The sequence below is a fragment of the Colletotrichum fructicola genome (assembly GCF_000319635.2).
Source record: "Colletotrichum fructicola Nara gc5 chromosome Unknown KSG_Nara_v1_contig04, whole genome shotgun sequence".
NCBI lineage: Eukaryota > Fungi > Ascomycota > Sordariomycetes > Glomerellales > Glomerellaceae > Colletotrichum > Colletotrichum fructicola.
Window position 1 is genome coordinate 4,870,889 of NW_027094054.1, and position 17,712 is coordinate 4,888,600.

At 52.5% G+C, this 17,712-nt stretch overlaps 5 protein-coding genes across 5 annotated transcripts; 3 read left to right on the forward strand and 2 right to left on the reverse strand.

Moving 5' to 3' along the window:
- Window positions 1-171: 171 nt before the first annotated feature.
- Window positions 172-1,440, reverse strand: CGGC5_v008172 (uncharacterized protein; the record flags this gene model as incomplete). Its single annotated transcript, XM_066151977.1, has 3 exons — window positions 172-645; window positions 710-1,267; window positions 1,336-1,440. 3 exons carry the CDS (start codon window positions 1,438-1,440, stop codon window positions 172-174), a joined length of 1,137 nt encoding a protein of 378 aa, XP_066008872.1.
- A 1,775-nt stretch (window positions 1,441-3,215) lies between these two features.
- Window positions 3,216-3,905, reverse strand: CGGC5_v008173 (uncharacterized protein; the record flags this gene model as incomplete). The annotated part of the gene is made up of 3 exons (XM_066151978.1): window positions 3,216-3,248; window positions 3,298-3,514; window positions 3,571-3,905. 3 exons carry the CDS (start codon window positions 3,903-3,905, stop codon window positions 3,216-3,218), a joined length of 585 nt encoding a protein of 194 aa, XP_066008835.1.
- Window positions 3,906-4,578: 673 nt separating this feature from the next.
- CGGC5_v008174 (uncharacterized protein) lies at window positions 4,579-5,085 on the forward strand (the record flags this gene model as incomplete). Its single annotated transcript, XM_066151979.1, has 2 exons — window positions 4,579-4,725; window positions 4,801-5,085. The coding sequence occupies 2 exons, from the start codon at window positions 4,579-4,581 to the stop codon at window positions 5,083-5,085; spliced, it is 432 nt and encodes a 143-aa protein (XP_066008834.1).
- Window positions 5,086-10,424: 5,339 nt separating this feature from the next.
- CGGC5_v008175 (uncharacterized protein) lies at window positions 10,425-10,766 on the forward strand (the record flags this gene model as incomplete). Its single annotated transcript, XM_032024280.1, has 1 exon — window positions 10,425-10,766. One exon carries the CDS (start codon window positions 10,425-10,427, stop codon window positions 10,764-10,766), a length of 342 nt encoding a protein of 113 aa, XP_031892037.1.
- A 4,754-nt stretch (window positions 10,767-15,520) lies between these two features.
- On the forward strand, window positions 15,521-16,511 carry wsc1 (Cell wall integrity and stress response component 1; the record flags this gene model as incomplete). Its single annotated transcript, XM_032024301.1, has 3 exons — window positions 15,521-15,869; window positions 15,938-16,422; window positions 16,497-16,511. The coding sequence occupies 3 exons, from the start codon at window positions 15,521-15,523 to the stop codon at window positions 16,509-16,511; spliced, it is 849 nt and encodes a 282-aa protein (XP_031891993.1).
- Between the last annotated feature and the right edge of the window lie 1,201 nt (window positions 16,512-17,712).

The window sequence follows — 17,712 nt, forward strand, 5'->3', positions numbered from 1 at the left end:
ATATTTGGTCAGGTCAAGGGACTCAAACAATCGTATGTTTTGGCGAGAAATACAGATTGGCTTAGTAACGCTCGATAATCCAATACTTTCCAGTCTACATGATGTTCAGGTGTACCGTCCTTATCCTATTTGACAATGTTTCTTCCGATCCGGTGCATCCTTCGAATATACTCATATCCCGCAACCATCGGAACTGCGGGTATTCATTTTCAAATGCCACTCCGTCATAGAATCCAACACCCATGGGTCGACATCTCGGTTCGCCTTGATGAAAACTGTCTCGTAGGGATGGACATTCATTCCAAAGTACTCCTTGTCAAATAGAACATCTCCAGCTTGTGTAGCTTCACAGTACGCCTCGACTCCACCAATGACTGTATGTGCAGCTGTCATCATTGCATCGACTTTGTAGCCAGATTTCATAATAAGACCTGTCGTCCCGATTTCAGCATGGACAGCGGCGTTCCAGTCTCCATAACACCCGCTAAGCCCAACCGGGTTGTCTTTTGAACCGAACTCATCATCTTGTGATGCAGAAAGCGCGAAGGCAGGGTCGAGTAGAATACCCATGCCCACATCATCTGTTGCGAGGATCATGGACTGGACATGCATTCTGGGTTGGCAATTCACCGTCATACCAACCAGCTAGTAGCATCGCCCTTTTAGTAAGTTGTGGTTAGGAAAGAGAATGAGCATCATAAGTGCTTACCTTCGTTGTCTCTGTGATTTTGCCAAGATATAAGTCCGTCCAGCATAATTTGCTCCACCAGGGCAAGAAAGGGCCCCTAATGCTTGCATTCATCGTGATAAAGCGCTTGTACCTCTTCCACAGATTATTCTTTCGAAGGACTTCTCCAATGGCACCCAAGTCGAAGCATGTGTTGTCCCGCTTCACAATCGTGACGTTAGGCTTGCGAGGAACCATTCTCGCCGCCCCTGAATCTCCGTTGAATATGAACACGAAGTCGGCCGCATTGTGAAGCCCCTTTGTAATGAAGAACCTCAGGTTTGCTCGGGCGTTGTCAGACTCAGAATAGGCGTACACAACAAGCGGTCTATCCCCTGCGGTCGTATTGACTGATGCTGAGATTTCGGGCTCAATGTCGTCTTCTGGAAGTGATGTGTTTTCTAAGTCTATATCGACTGGGCTTGAAAATATTGGCTCTTGATCGTCGTCTGACAACGGTGTGTCCTCCGCAAGTATATCAATTGGCGCTGAAAGTACTGGATCTGAAACTCCATATTGTGCAGGCTCAGCTGCCAAGGGCTGGAAAGGTTCTTTGTCAACTGCCGATCTAAACGGTGCGTGATATTGCTTGCTCTTGAAATACTCACTATCCATGCCCGGTGTGGCAAGATCCACCATGCGGATACGATGAGTGACACCGCAACAAATATCGCGATCTTCAGAGGCACCCATTGAGCTTTGAGAAGAGGCATTATAGAGGTATCGCAAGAAAAAATGCGTCAAAGAAAACAAGGAGAACAGACAAATCACTTGGCAGCAGAAGTAAAGGTGTGTGCTGAAGATAAACGTTCCAGGAACGTGGAGGCTTATGTGCCTTCTCGACGCCAGCGGCTGAATGAGACAACTATTGAACGAACACATTTGAGTTTCAGGCGCTCGGCGCTTCCATATAGTCGAGCTAGAGAAACTGACACACGGATCAGCATTACCATGCTTGAATGCCAAAGAGTAGTGCGGTTCTCCGGAATGTTCCTATCAAGGCTTCGTGGCTCTGGACCTTGGGCTTGGCCGTTTCCGTCAACGAATCATACCGGCATTTCGCGCGGTGGAGACAACACGCAATTGGCTTTGCGCCGTCAGAAAGCACCGAAACAGCACCCGTATCTTCCACCAACATTTTGAGCACCAAAAGTTCCAACGTGCAGTCCGATGACGTAGAAATGCCAAGGGACTGCCCAAGCACTATTTTGACCGGCAGCCTCACCCCTTGCTCAGTGCGACCCACGAGCGATTTGAACGTTGTGGGGTTTGCAGGCCAGTCTGAGGATATTTCAGACCAGACCAAGATATCGCGATTGACGGGACATTCCATCCCAAGGTTGATACAGGCTCCCGGCATCTTTTCGCCGCAGCAGACTCATCTCGTCAGCCAGTATCACGCATCTCGAGGTTTGTTTTGATTTGACGTTTTCGTCTGGGAAGGATTCGTCATCCTCTGTCCACGTAATCAGTGTTCAGTGGTTATGGAATTGGCTCTAAGGTGGTGACAGCCGAGACATTCTCCCACTGGTACAAAACGTCCGAGACATAGCTCCTGTCCCGGCGCTAATTTCCAGCCACTTGAGCTTCCTCGGTGTCGACGAAAGCAGCTGTTGGATACTGCAGTCGTCAAGCTCCCTAACGGCTTCATCCGTTAGGTGACATTTAGGAAGAATTGTGGGCTCAAACTTTTTTGCGTCATCTCAAAGTTGGGATACCCGGACAAATGACAAGCTACCTGGCCTAGTGGTTAATAGACGAGCATATCTCGCTATTTGGGGCCGCAGAATGAACTGACGGCGGTTGCCATGTTCATTACCTCAAATTATAGTACTACAAGAATGACTTTCTCGCCAAGTGGGTAAGTGCTACCTGGTCATGCCAATCGTCTAATTAAGCTTATTTCTGTGCCTAAATACATGTATGCTCTCTTTGATTGTTTGGCAATCTGATGTACGCATCGAAGTTTTTATTTTTGCACTTGGGTAAAAGGTCCCTTCTCGCCTCTGGCACGAAATGAGACGAGATCTTTTTCCACCACGAATCGGCCTATTAGGATGCTCGGAAACGCAGTTTTGATCACTTGACTTCTGATCAGGCTACTCAAGAAAACTTTCTGATTAATTTGTGGGCATCAAATACTCAAATATGGTTTCTGGCTAATAAGTTATTGTTGTTTAACCTCTCTCACGGTTCGCCGGCATCTCGTGGATAGTTCTCTGTATGTTAATACCGTCGCTGGATAGCTCATGCTTGTGTTCCGGAATCACTTCCGCTGGTAGCTCGAATTTCCGACCGTAGGATGATGGAGGTTTCACATACGGCTGTCCTTCTAACTCGTTGACAGTCCTCGATCTCCCTCGCCGCCTCCACCACATGAATACGCCACCAACAAGAACAAGCACAGCAACCACAGCACCAACTGAGGCCCCTACCGTCGTCGAAAGAGGCCGTCCGGATGATTCATTACTTCCCCCTGTTGCTCCTCTTACTTGTTCCGTGGTCGTAGAGCCTGGTATCTCTGAAGTTGCCGTCGCAATTGGGGGTACAGTCGCGCCTGTATTGCTTACGCTCGTCGAGCTCGCTGGGAAGTTGTATCCGTTGACTGGTACTGCCCAGATAGTGACTTCAGCCGAATTAACTACGCTTGTGGTCCTTTTGGCTATCGCGCCGTTTGTTCCTATTGTAAGGGATACGTATGTAATCGTTTGTCCAGGTGTAGCCATCGACAGACACTGAGATGGGAAGACGGGTCTATTCGGTTGCGGCACGTTGAACGAATAATCTCTGCCTCGGGACATCAGCCGCATTTCTCTCAAGAGAATCGGTAGTTGTGCACGTACGACGGACAGCAGAAAACGTGCTGTACCCCTCCAGCTTCCAGTAGTGTTTGTGCAGCCGTGTACAGTTGGGGGCACTCGAACGTCGGACCCAAGGCAATGGATGTCGCCTGGCTCACAGTCTGAAACCACCAGGAAGTCACCGCCTCTGGAAAACACGTCGCTGCTCCAGAGTCTATGTTCATTCCAAAGTACGGATCCCATGCGAGAATTGGGCCTTCGTCAGATTGGCGATACGTTCTCGAAGCACAATCGGATTTCATCGGCCAGGGGGTCGGCAGCGGGGAGTACACAGTCGGCCGACCGTTGGCCGTGACCACGGTGGGTGTTGTGGCCATCACGAATCCAGGATCATGGGCTTTGGGGGAGAGAAGAGAGCAGAGAAAAATATGTTAAGAAAGAATACCGCGGCTTCAGGATGCATGCAAAATGAGCGGGAGAGACATGGCGTCCTGCAATACCACACCGTCAACTGGCCGGGAAGGTCGCTCATCTTAATGCAGGCGTCAACAGTTCCAACACACTTTTGTCTTCACGGCAACCAGGTCAACTCTTCCGGGGCCCATTGGAAAACCGCTGTTGGTTCTCAAGTGACGAGGCAAGGGCCCTGGTCTGAAAGTCCAGAAAGAGACAAAGAGACTCCGCTTCAAGAAGAACTCGGCATAGCGCCATCTTCAACAGCCTATGGGCACGCGACCGCAATTTGTTGTTGGTAGCAGGTTGGGACAATATCCTGTGAGAGCCGAGCTTGGCGCCTATCCAAAGCCAGAATTTGAGCAACGGGCGGCAACCACCAACCCCTCATAACGGGGGTTCCTCGCGCGGCTTTCTTCTTTCGTTGAATCTTCTCGGAGCAAGACCCAGGTCTGCGTGCGCCCTGCTTTAACGTCTTTCCGACACCGCCAGCGATATCTACGTCTTAAGCGGGCGCAGCCCAGTGTTGCGGCGCAGCATATCTTTTCCCTGCCTCTCATCACCCATCAACAATTGATTCGAATGAAAGCATCGACGATGAAAGAGAACGGTCGCGCGCAGTCCTCAGGGTCAAGTTACGCTGTGACCCGGACGCGTCGCTCACGGGGCTGCACGATCTTAATAATCGTCCTTGCCTGTGTCCTGACTTTCTCATTCTTCAAAGCCAGCAGAGAAGGTTCAAAAGTGAGTCGCTCTGCTCGACGTCAGGCAGTGTCAGAAGCTGCTACCATTTGCTCTAAAAGCTAACTTCACGCGCAGGATGGCGCGATCGCGGATCGACGAGATGTGAGGTCTCTAACCCAGGAGAAAGATCAAGTTCGATTGGGTAGTCCTATGGTAGAAGAACCAGAGTCAGCTGTAGATTCATTTTACGCGTCGGATTTACTCGCAAAAGCCGCCAAAGACAAACCTGGTTTTCCTCCTCCTGAGGAAGAAACCAACGGAGTGGACGGTTCTGCTTTTTCCAAGGACGCAGAGTTCTATGCATCGGATGCTGTTACAAAAGCAGAAAAGGAGGCACAGTTAAGGAAAGAAAACACATGAAGTTTTCAATCGATGAGACTACGCAATACCCAATACCGCTTGACGCTACTTTTTCAACCAGGGTCATTCGCGCCAGACGACTAAGGCATTTTGATAAGCTTGATGCACAAGCTTACCGTGAACACTGAAGATTGCATCATTGAAGCTACATATGAAGGGACTTCTAGATATTAGAGCCTGTGAATTGCCACCCCGTTGGTGGCAATTGCCGTACGATATCATGCGCGCGTGGAGGGTCTACTTGCAAAACAGCCTAGAGGTCTCGATGGCAAAATGCCATCGCACGCACAGTGGAACATCGAAACCAATACGATTGTATTGCTCATCAGATTGATACTGACTGTGATTCGCCGTAGCACGACTGTCATTCGATCAGGTCTGATGTGATCATGAATGATTCAAAATGATGCAGAGTTAAAAGAAACCACAGTTGTTCCTGGGTCCATTGTCAATAATGTGAATCATGTTCGAGAAGATGATGGTGAGTTTACGAACCAATCCTCTTCTAGTATTCACAGTAGAGAACTTTCAGATACATCATACTACAGGCTCAAAAGCTTTTTTAAATCACAAACGGCCATAGACATTCCAGTAACATATTGATGACAAAATCCTGAAAAGCTAAATACTTTTATGCACGAACATTACATTGCCCTCTCGGATCTTACTGCTGGTAGATGGTGGACTTCCCATACGTCGTTGTGTATCATTGTGGCAATTGGCGTAACGTTTCGGGCTCACCAGACGATTCCTGTCACCCCGTGTGACGCGTGACTAGAACCCAACACAGGATCCCGCCTTGTCCAGAGTCGGCTTCGTGCATAATCAGGGATCCATCGTTACCGTAGCATACGGTATGTGCAATCAAAGTGTTTCCGTTAAAAGCTCTCACCGCTCTCCGCAGCACAGAGTCATTCATGACAGCTGAACGCAGGCAAGGGATTAAATTTGAGAAGAAAATCAGATCTTGAGCTTGTTACCTACTAATTCATTGAAACCTTTCAAGTTATCGATAATAATCGAATGAATGGGACAAGCCCGGAATAATTTGTTTGCAACTTAGTACTGTTGTATTTTCGATCGTTGGTATTTCTCTAATAATTCTCTCTTGTTAAATACTAGATATAAGCAAGAAATTCGTTATCCCTGTAACATGAGATCTATCTGAAGTAACTAAAACACTTGAAAACTTGTGATACACACCAGAAAGGAGAACATATTGCGGAAGACAACTTGGAGGTATCTTCTCTTGACAAGTAAACGAAGTACATTTCCCAAATAGGATGACCTCAGCAAATGACCTAACGAACGGTTCCCTTTTCTACTCTTCAAAGACTCCTCGGTCATTTAGATTGTGGTTTCTTGCCCACGTGTATTCGTGTCATGGTTGAATTATTAAGGACCCCTCCTGATCTACCGATGAGGTAGTCTGAATGGTTACTGAGTTACAAATGCTGAAAACCTGGTTGTGCTCGAGATTTTCAATAGACGGAAAGCTATCTTAGTGTCACGCGTATCATGCACAGGCATCATGAGATAGTAGCAACAATTAATGTTAGCCATGGAGTGGTACAAAGAATATCAAGTCAAGTCAAGTCGCGGCCAACAACTCGGTCCATCGTGAAGATCCCATAGCCTTAAGCGAGCACCATCATCAAACCAACAGACGTTACTCCAATACTTCCTCAACCAATCACCACCTTTGCCGTTACCCGTCACTCATCGTCTGAGCACAGCAACCAAGCCAGCACTTCATATGCGGATCACCGGCCTCCGGCCTCCCACGCGGCTAAGAATCCATCACGTTGATCCGAACGCGGCATTTTCCACGACCTCTCAGCCCCCAATCCTTACTAGGCTCTCCAGAACGTCACGCCGTTACGAACGAAAACGCCGACTAGTCACCCACTAGTCCACGAAATAGAGCAGCCGAGAAGGGGAAAACTCTAAATACCCCCTTAGTGTCGTTCCCAAGTAGCTCTAGAGTGTCGAGAGGCAGCTGAAGGGACGCAGACAGAGCGTCGAGTACCACCGAGCTTAAAAATCTTTTTACTGGGCACCGCTGCCAAACGCACGCGGCCAGCGGTACGAATTAACCCCTTAGCCAGGAACGCGCGGCCACGGATCCCACTCACGGCTCAAAGGTCGCCCCTTTCCACGTCCGTTTTCAGAAGCACGCACCGAAGGGGGCAATCCCCAGCTAATCCACATCAATCATGAATTGAACACCAGTTCGGACGACTTTGACGGCAATGTGGGAGGCAGAGGGTTGTATGTAGGGCTTCTTGTTCACCACGTAGTGTGCGAGGCGTAATCCACGGAACCCTTCTTGGACTCCACCGGCAAGGCAGCATCTCCATTTTCATCCCAATCGGGTTCAGCCTCTCCCCGTGGCGAAAAAAAGGGGGCCGATCGAAGTTGATCAGGAATATTCGAGGCCTGGATACATGACGCAAGAAGCATGCGTGCCTGAGAATGCCGTTCGGGAAGCAAAAGGATTCACAATGGTCTAGACTCGATCGGCGCTGGGTGGGCTGGACTGTTCGGCTTTGTGAGTGGTGAGCGGACAGGTTCCCCTCAAGACGCGTCTTGTTGCTCGATTCGATGTGGAGATGTAAACAGGGCCTGGTTGGTGAGGGACACACACTGGGGCTCTTGCGGCTCCGCCCTGCGTTCGAACATCCAACAACGGGCCGGATTGGGGACGCGAGAACAAGCTGAAGGATGGACTTCTGCGACGGCCGATGAGAAACTATCGAAGAGACCAATGCAAGCCAATACCCCGTTTGACGTATCTTCTTGCTCGGGATACTTTTTTCCTTTCTCTTTGTTGACAGGAACCTGGACGCGGCATATGCAGATGTTCCTGTCGATATCGGGTCTAGAACTGGAACATGATCCACATTTCCCGAGAGCGAAGCAGCTGAAAGGATGCGCGCGATCTTGTCGCAGCGGCACAGCGGGTGTTGTGGGCGGCAGGCGTGAGCCGGGCTTCCGGCTCGTGGAATCTGGTCTCTGCTTGCCTGCTCGCTGCGGCCTGCAGGGGAAAGGCGTCGCGTGGGGGCTCGGAATATCTGGTTTTCCCTATTCTACTGTTCGAATTCCGTGGGATGATCATCACGTTAGGGCTGTGGCATTTTCTCAACAAGGCGATGTCCCAGTGGTCCTCTGTAATCATGAATGAGGAACAGGCGATAAGGCAAAGTGCAGATGCGTCTATGTTCTAGATGCAAGCTCTGCGGGCAATGGACGTTGAAGCTAAGAGCTCTATTTTTGGCCTCCGACGGCGTTGTGAGCTATGCGGATGGAAATTTAACCCGTGATGTTGAGGAATTCCACTGAAAGGAGGACGTGTCTTTTGTGTATCTTCGAAGTACGAGATGAAAGGCGATGCGCATTCTTTGAAGACGTGAGCCATCAAGTCGGTACCGAAAACTGCTAGTGAGCTAAGAAGATGTAAACATCAAGCCAGCCTTGCGGCCTTGTGTAATTAAACATTTGAGACTCGGTCTCAGCCGGCTGACGGAACTGCCACAAGCGAAGAAGGTTATGTCCGGAAAAGGATGAAGTTTCTGTCCCAGTCGTTACGTGCCAGGGCCGTTCACACCCAAGCCCTGGGAATCATGACGCTGAGATAAGACCCTGAGGTTGCAACTTCAGATGAAAGGGCGAAATAGCATGTCTGTCCCGCTATCTTCGGGACGGCGGGCTCGGGCCTCGAGGGGGGGGGGGGGGGGGGGGGGGGGGTACTAGTTATTATTAGGGCCATGGCGACCCGGCGGGATCTGTGGTAGGGCCAGCGGGAGATAGGAGGCAGAAAGCCATTGTCATTTGACGGGACGGATCCATTTGGAAGCCGTCGAAGCCATCGAAGCCATGAGAGCCCCTTGAAGATTGATCTAGGAGGGCCATGTTCATGTTGCATGGGCGACAGCAGCGCCAAAGATGAAATGCGATGGAGACTGGATGCACTGAGCCGCACGAGTAGTTCCAATCTTTCTCCTCGTCGGCGTTTAAAGGGGGCTCGGGATCGGTCCCCGCTGGTCGCGGAGGGCGAGGAGAAGGATCGGTGGCACAGCGATTTGACAGAACCCTAAGAACGAGACTGGGCCGCGCCGATGGCGGTTTGGACTATCAGAAGATGGGACGGCCGGTCTGCTGCTTGGGGCGGGATGGCTGTGCCTTGCTTTTCGGGTGACTCGTGGGTTCATATGTCTCTGCTTGGCCTCTGGGCACAGCTGGGAGGACATCTATCAACTGGGAAGGTGCCCCGGGCATACTGACTCGATTTCCATCTCCAGAGCATCCACAACGAGGGCGGCACGACATTTGTGGGTTTATGATGTTGGCTGTGCAGGATCGCCCCTGTAGAGACGCGTGGTTGTGGACAGCGAGTGGGTGGTTGGGGACTGCATTAGAATAAACAGAACAGCGCAGAACGAGTGCGGTATGCAGTCCCGTACGGCGTCGTAGTCACAGGATGGAGTCGGCGGGCACGACGTTGGTGCGGTGAGCCTGAATGTGTTGGCCGGAGGTCGCAGGCCAGGAGGAACCGGCAGCCGGGTACCGACTCGAGATAGGAAGCTCAGGGGGCCGATCAGCGGGAGAAATGGAATCCCTAGAGTTGTATTCTTCGGGATGCGACTCGTGGGCTATGGACACTGCTTTGTCGGTGGACTACTACTACTTTGATGGCGGGATTAAACTGCAGGAGAGAGGTTTCTGTGCAAGTTCAGTTCAATGGTTTGCTCGTATTAATCAAGCACGATGGGACCCGTTGGAACGCTGGGAAAGCTTCCTTCGCGAATCACGGCAGAGCCGGGATGGATGCTGGATGCTTGGGCAATGAACGGTGCACGCACTCGAGCGTCAGTGTTGCTTTTGCGACTGACGGGTGGCATCTGGCGATGATTGCGAGAGTCCGGCGTGTCGGATCCTGTCGGCAGATTTCTTTTTCACACCAAAGCTCGACGTGAGCGAGATTGCATGTCTGTTCGTTCGCTGAGGGTTGAAGAGCGCCAGACGCAGGGCAGAGTTCACGGCAGGTTCTTAGCAGACAGGGAGAGCGTTGCTTCTTCAAGGGGAGGGGGCTCGTTTTGTCAGCTGGGAAAAAGAGCCCCCAATCAACTCACGACGGTGTAGGTATGTATGCGCGACCAACAGCGGGCTTGCTGTTGCAGAGTTTGCCTGCTGACACATTCTTCGAGGACGAGGCCTTGCCGGAATGCTTTAAGTGAGGGCGAAGTGAGGCGAGGCGAAGAGAGAGAAGAGTCGCGGATATAGGGCGCGCAGCAGTCCTCCAAACTTGCTGGCAAATGAACATGAATGCGAACCCGAAAATGGCAGAAGCAAACAAGAACGCGGCTGGCGACGGCAAACCCGACCTGCTATTTGCTGCGATACTTGCACATGCCATTCTCAGTACACGCCTGGAAGATTACCAAAACTCCTTCGGTCGAGATGGCGGCGCGCCTGGCATGCAGATGATCCTCGAGACATTCGACATCATCTCCTCCGCTCTGGGCGGCATTATCGATTACCCTAAAGGCCTAGATTCCGCTGCATTCAGCTCCCTCGTTCATCCTTGCTGGAGATTCGGACTTTGGTGCATCGAGGGAAGAGTTCTGTCTACGATCAAACAAATCTCCTGCAGACCGCCGAACCGCGACGTTATGAAATGATCAATTATCTCTTATTGATTGCTGAGGCTGTGCTCACAGCACCAACGAGGAAGAAGGAAGAAAAAAGCAACTTGGCCCAGGCCAACCAGGCAAGACCTGCATCGGATGTCCAAGTGTGCGGACGACTAAGGACAAGCTTCTCGATTAAGCGTTTCTCTCCCAAACTCCACCCCCTCTCTTCCGCGGCCCGGCCGGGATGTGCGTGTACACGCACGTATTCAGTCCACTGCTGCCAGAGAGAGAGTCTAGGGGACTTGGAGAGCCCTGAAGAGCGCTGTTGAACCCGTTCGAGGCACTGCCTCTGCCCAGAGGAGCACCCCTGGAGGATCTCATTCTGAATTGGAGGAAAGGGGAGGCTTTCCCCCTTTGGATCGGGTTGCTTCTTGGGGACGTTTGGCCCGGAACACGTTTTTTTCTGGCGTGATGGATGATGAATGCTCATTTGAGATGTCTCTTTTTTTATCCTCTTACCGTTTCGCAATGAGTCCCGCGTCTCTGTTCACTGCGGTGTCATCCCGTATCACGGGCAATAAAGAGAGAAATCAAGACTCGATAAGAGCCAGACACATGAAATGCACCACTGCACACCACCGTCACCTTGATGGCAGTCCTCGAAGGATCCCGTCAACATTTGAAAATGCTCCCATGTGCTGTCCCAATGCAAGCCACCTGCTCACGGCCATACAATATTGATGACAGATTTAGACATTTTCATCAGAAGATGAACGGGCACGCTGCAAGCCTCTCTGCAAGCCTTTCCCAAGCCTCTTGGCCCGGCCGCCCGTCTCGTATCCTCTGTCCCCAAGAGTCCCAAGAGAGACACACTAGGGGGGGTGGCATTATCCCGCTGCCCAATCTCGCCTCCATCTGCTGCTGCCGTGCCGAGTGCACACCACTGCGCATCCAGAACAGAACACCTGGAGATTCGCTAGACGGGTCTAGACTGCGGGCACAGCATTGTACACAACGGCGTTTGATATCCAACGTTGTGTACGGGACATTGTAATGCCACGGCATAACCCAGGTGGTTGATGATTCGCAACGGCTTTCTGACATGCAGTCTGCAGCCTGTCATTGGGAGCAATCAACACCTAGGCGTGGCGTACTGCTGACCGCACATTCAGCCATCATCATCATCACCAGACAGAGGCTTCAATACCGGCTGATTTCTCATGCGCGGGCGTTGCATGTACGAAGACACGCACTCACATTCACAGTCACAGTCTCCTCCCCAGATTCAGGCCCCTACTCCCTCTCTCGGTAGTCGCTCGGTCTCCAACTCGGCCAGCAGCCAATCTGCCTTACCGATCGCGGCCCTCATCCGGGGGACCCATCCCAGTGGCACCGTCTCCATCTCCCATCTCCAGGCGTGTTGTTGGCGTCGGACAAAAAATAGCTGACGACAGCGCCCCAAACGATAACGGTGCTGTTAAACCCACTGCAGACTGCCGGTAGTGTGAAGCAACGGACAAATGAACGCCGTAGATGGGCCCTCGGCCGCCTTCGACTTCTTCATCTTTCTACCGTTTGTTTCTCTCGTTTCAAGTTTCAACCTGCGACTCTGGTCAGCCCCTTGGCGGGTTTCGTTTTCACCAGCCCGTCGTTTGGGGCGACCAGCTGCCGTCAAGACGCAGAGAGAACAGGATCAGCACCAAGGCAAAACCTGCGACCAAGCCTCCAATGAGGCTTGTCCGTGTCGTGTGTTGCGCTTTGCCCGCCGCGAGCCGTCAATCATCAGCGGTCGCAAAAGTATGAGGTGCCGTCAAATCGCCAGGGACAGGCCGGTGATTGATGGCTGTACAGACAGAGTAAAAGGGAGACAGACCAGCAGCTACACTACTACTACTACTACTGCACGCTGGAGCCCCCATCCATCCATAGTCCGTCCGAACAGTCACTGACGGGAAGGAGTCAAACGCCAGAGACGGAGGCACACTCCTTTGCCGCCCTGCACCGCCTTTGCATACACTCAAAGTTCAGACTGTTCCCCCTTCCCAAGGACGTCCAGCTGGGCCGCCAGTTGCGACGAAGCCCAGGAGGAGGAGGGCATTTTGGCGTGGCCGAGCGAAGGTTCATCCTGTCAGGCTATCGTGGCACCAGGAGCCAAAAGGTTGCAACGGACGCCGGTGCGCAGGCGTCCCGTAAGACCGTGTGTACGGCCAAGGGTACCTGTGTTTGTGCGGCGGCACAGTCGGCTTTTGTGTACTCCATTGGTCGTCCCAAAGCCTGCCCCAGTCCCAGGTTCATCCAGATGCACTCGTGTCTGGGATACCGTATGCAGCGCCAGGCGCGTGGCACCCTGACAATCAGCGTCAAACGAACACACACACACACAATGGGCCGCAGGATGAACAACGGCCCAGCAGATGAAAGGAGAGAGAGGACTCGTGCTTGTGCCTGCCTGTCTTCATCAATTTGCCGCAGAGTCGCACAGCAGGATACCGGCTCCAAGGCCGAATCTCGCTTCCACAGGCTGCGCCGCTTCTGTACCATCGAGGCTAGATTCTGGCTGCTGGCGTTTGCAGTTTCTCCCAACGGCGACGGTTCATCATCACGACGGTTTGAGCAAACGGCTGTACCGCTCTTCCATGGGGGCATCAGCGTACGGTTCCGTGGTTGGCTCGCGGCTCGCAGCCGGGCGATCGGGTGTGCGTGCCTCCAAAAATGACTCTCCCCATGAGGGAGATCACGAGCATGCGATGCGACGGAGCATGCAGCCTGGTGCATCGCCCAAACCAAGGAACATGGACATGAACCAGGCTCAGTCTTCACAACTCGACAGGATGCCCCCATTCATAAAGCCGGCAGGTATCGTTAGATGATGTAGCGCGTGTGTCAAGTTATCCACCGCCTCCCCCTTTTTTTTCTCCTTTGGCACGTAGTGTCTGCACAACCACGAGTTATGAAGAACCGCGACGACCTTGGTGGTGGTGTGTTGCATTTTGTGAAGGATTTAATTGGAAAGTGGATCTGATCACTCGACGGCTCGCGATAGCGTGTACCAGGAACCGTTGCTCATGTTAAGACGCAACGAGGCCTCCCAAGCCACGCTGCTAACAGGGTTCCGCGCTCTCAGACGGTAGAGTGTACGACCGCGGCCGATGCTGCAAGTGATCTGCACCAGTCAACTGCGCCCCTCGACGGTAATTCTGGTTCCTGAATTCTTGCCAGGGAAGACCTGATCCGGGACCCCTGCTTCGTTCTGCTGCGGGAACATCCAATCGTCGCCGACGTTGGACAGCAGGACGGGTAACCTGCTCCAATAGAATCCAATCAGATGGGCTCTTGGCCAGGCACGGCATGAGGCCATTGGACAACGGCCGCGTCAAGCCTGCTGCCCAGTCTATTCCCAAAACCGCCTGGACGCCAGTAGTAGCGGTTTTTTCTCAGCTCGACTGATTGTGTGTGTGAGTCCAGTGTCTCCTCTTCAAGTCACTCTGGGTCGGTCTGTCTGGCAGCGCTCCCCCAAGCCCAAGAGAGGACTTGCTGCCCGTCTTTCCACCCCTGGCCCCCTCACCCCTCTCTCAGTGTTGCCCCGTCTCGTAGCGCGTGCGTGTGTGTGTGTGTCCCGTCTGAAGGCCTTGGATATTGCCGGGGACCCCCTAGGCTGTGACTGATGCTGCTGCACTACGCTGTTCAGGGCTTGTCCCGGTACGAGCCATTCCCTCACAGACGCTGACTGGCGGACGTGACGGCGCTTTTCCCTTCTGTCGAGAGTGTGTCCACCAGCAGACGACATCGCTGTGGCCCTCTCGACAAGCCCTTCTATGCAAGAGTTGTGCACACACCAGATGGCAGAACGGGTCAAGAGATGGCCTAAATGACCCTCAGACGGACTGCCAGAGATTGTAACGGACACAGAGAGAAAGAGAGAACGGTAGAGTTGTGCGCGTGTGGGTGGGCGAGGACTTACATAGAGGACGTGTACGTACTCTGGGTTTACACCCTTCATCTGCTCCCCCGAGCCCCCCGGGATGCCGCAAAGTGGACTCGCAATCTCGCTTTTCCTCCTCATCTCAACCCACTCCGCGCTCGTTTCCCTCTTTCCAACAAAACAAGCCATTCCCTCCAATTCCACCCGCTGTCACTCGTTCCAATCTCCTCCCCTCCCCCCCAAGTCTCTCCCTCTTCCATCGCCTGTTACTCATCTTCGATCCGCCAAGGTCTCCTCCTTTCCCTTGCTCCTTTCGCGCTCTCCTTCAATGTCATTTACTCGGTGATAACCTCTTTTTCTTCCCCCAGCAAAAGAGATTCGAAGGACACACACGACAACAAGAGAAGGGTTTTCCGACACGAAGACAGCACGCAAAAGAGAAGATCGTAGGCCCGCTGTGCCCGTACATTCTTTAGGACTCTCGCCTTGTTTCCCGGACGCACGACCTAGACACGGTCCTGCCCGCCCCGACACGCTCGCTCGTCAACATCGACCAACACCCCCGATCGACCGAATCAACGTATTCAATCGACCGACAACTATCTAATCGAACGGGAGGAACATCAACCAGTAAAGAAAAGAAATCGAGGACGTCGCCGAGAATTTCGAGTTGGAAAAATCACATCTGGTGGCCGATTGAATCCGCACGAGCCATTTAGCCCCTGACCCGTTCATCGACCCTCGAACCCGCAAGACACGACACACGAACCTGTCACCGTCTTCGAGTCCTGGATCAGATTCGAGACCGCCCTTCATTCAACCTGCTCTTTTTTCTTTCTTTCCTTTCCTCACTCTCGCTATACCCCCTCAAATCGTCATTATGAAGTTCTCGTCAGCCTTCCTGGCCGCCGTCTCCGTCGGCGTCGCCACCGCCCAGTCATCAACCGCCAGCTCGGCCTACCAGAGACCAAGTGAGAACCCGACAGTAAACGCCATCACCTCTCACGGCTGCTACAACGCCAACGGCACATCATGGAAGATCTACCCCGTCGACGTCACCAAGCTCAGTGTAGGAAAGTGCACGGATGAGTGCAAAACGAACCAGAAGAAGAACGTCGCCGCTCTGAACGGAGAGGACTGCTACTGCGGCGACGACTACCCGCCCAAGATCAACGTCGTCGACGACAAGAAGTGCAACTTTGGATGCCCAGCATACCCGCTGGAAGCTTGTACGTATTTCCATTTGAACCCGCTCTGACAATTCATGATGAAGGAAATCAGCTGACACAAGTATCAGGCGGTGGTGTCGAGGACGGCATGTTCTACTCCGTCTACAACACCGGTATCAAGATCGTCGTCTCCGACGAGGAGCCCGTCACCACATCCGCCTCTTCCACCGCGAAGGCCACCACAACAAACGCCGGCGGTGCCGTCGAGACCATCGTCGAGACCCCGACGCCGCCGCCCGCCGAGACCACCGCCGCCGAGAAGAAGAGCGGCACCAACGTCGCCGGCGTCGCCGCGGGCGTTGTTGTCGGTGTTGTCGCCATCGCTGCCATCGTCGGCGGCATCTTCTTCTACGTCCGCCGCAAGCGCAACGCCGAGATCGAGGAGGAGCACCGCCGCAACGCCGCCGTCAACGCCTTCATCGGTGGCTCCAAGCCCCCGAGCAGCAGCGGCATGTCCATGACCGACTCGCGCATGGATCCCACGCTCGCCCACCGCCGCATGAGCGACGGCAGCATCGCCGACAACCAAGATTACTCGCGGAAGATTCTCCGAGTAAGTTTTTTCCCCTCTTCACAGTGAAGAATGTGAGACCCGGAGAGCAACGAAAACTGACATGATATCTCTAGGTTACCAACGCATGAGCACCTCACTTCGTGACGACGAACGACCTAGCCACTGGCTTACTAAATTACTTTAACATCCTGGCATCCGTGGCGTTTAGAGGTGTTCTTATTTCTCCGACGCTGGCTTACTCGGGGAACAAATCTTCCGATAAAAAGAACGACCAGTGTCGTCGGAAATTTCATATGTATCATGGTGTAGGGAACATATCTCGGATTTACGATATGGGTTTGCGTTGGATCATCTTCATCGTTTGGACACACAAGAACCGCCGTCGGCACGAAACACCCTACGCCGTCCACTCCTTTTGCGATCACCTTTAGACATTTCTCTCTCGGATAACACACCTACAAATTAAGGGAGGGAGAAACATGGGGAAACACAAAAACGTCTCGGGATGGTTTTGCCCTTTCTCTCCCTCCCCGGATCAAACCTTCGCCAATCAACCCCCTCAATCAATCACCCACACACAACAACAACAACATCATCATCAACATCTTAACGCACAAACGTCCTGGCCCGCCAATCGCCCCCGCTGGGCACTTTTCGCTTCTTACGATTCCCTCTCTCCGGGGGAGGTATTGGCGCCGGCCGAGATATTTTACAATCTTCTTGCTTTTTAAAAAATCTCATCGGCGGCGGTTGGGGATATCCCTTTTTTTTTATAACGACATTTGATGGAAAGAGTTGCGACGGAGTATTGGTGGCGCCCTTACCCCCATCTTGTGTGTATAGTACAACGGCTCCCTCATATTATGGACGTCCGCGGCGGTTCTTTTATCAATGAAATGGTTTACATATACGGTGGTCTTGTTTTTCACATGTTGCCTGACAGTTTTCCTCATTGGTCAAGAGCCGCCGCGCGACGAAGGGACAAAAGAGGGAGCCGGATTTTTCCGGGCAGTGTTGGGCTAAATAAAAACCCTCTTCTTGGTTAAACGGGCTCTTTTCTCGACGGAAAAGAGAACATGGGGTTCCAAGGGGTTTGGGGGTTTTTCTCGTGGTGCTGGAAATCTTTCTGATAGCGTGGTCGATTGTACTTAAAGGAAATGGACCGTAGTAATCGAGCATTCAAATGACCTCATATCTCACTACACACTTGGCTTTTGGCGAACAACTTCTGACAGCTCTGCGCGTGGGCTCCCAACTCACGGATTCGCATTGACGTGATGATCCTGACAGTGAACAACGGCCGTGAACTGGTGGTTTCCTGGGGAAGCC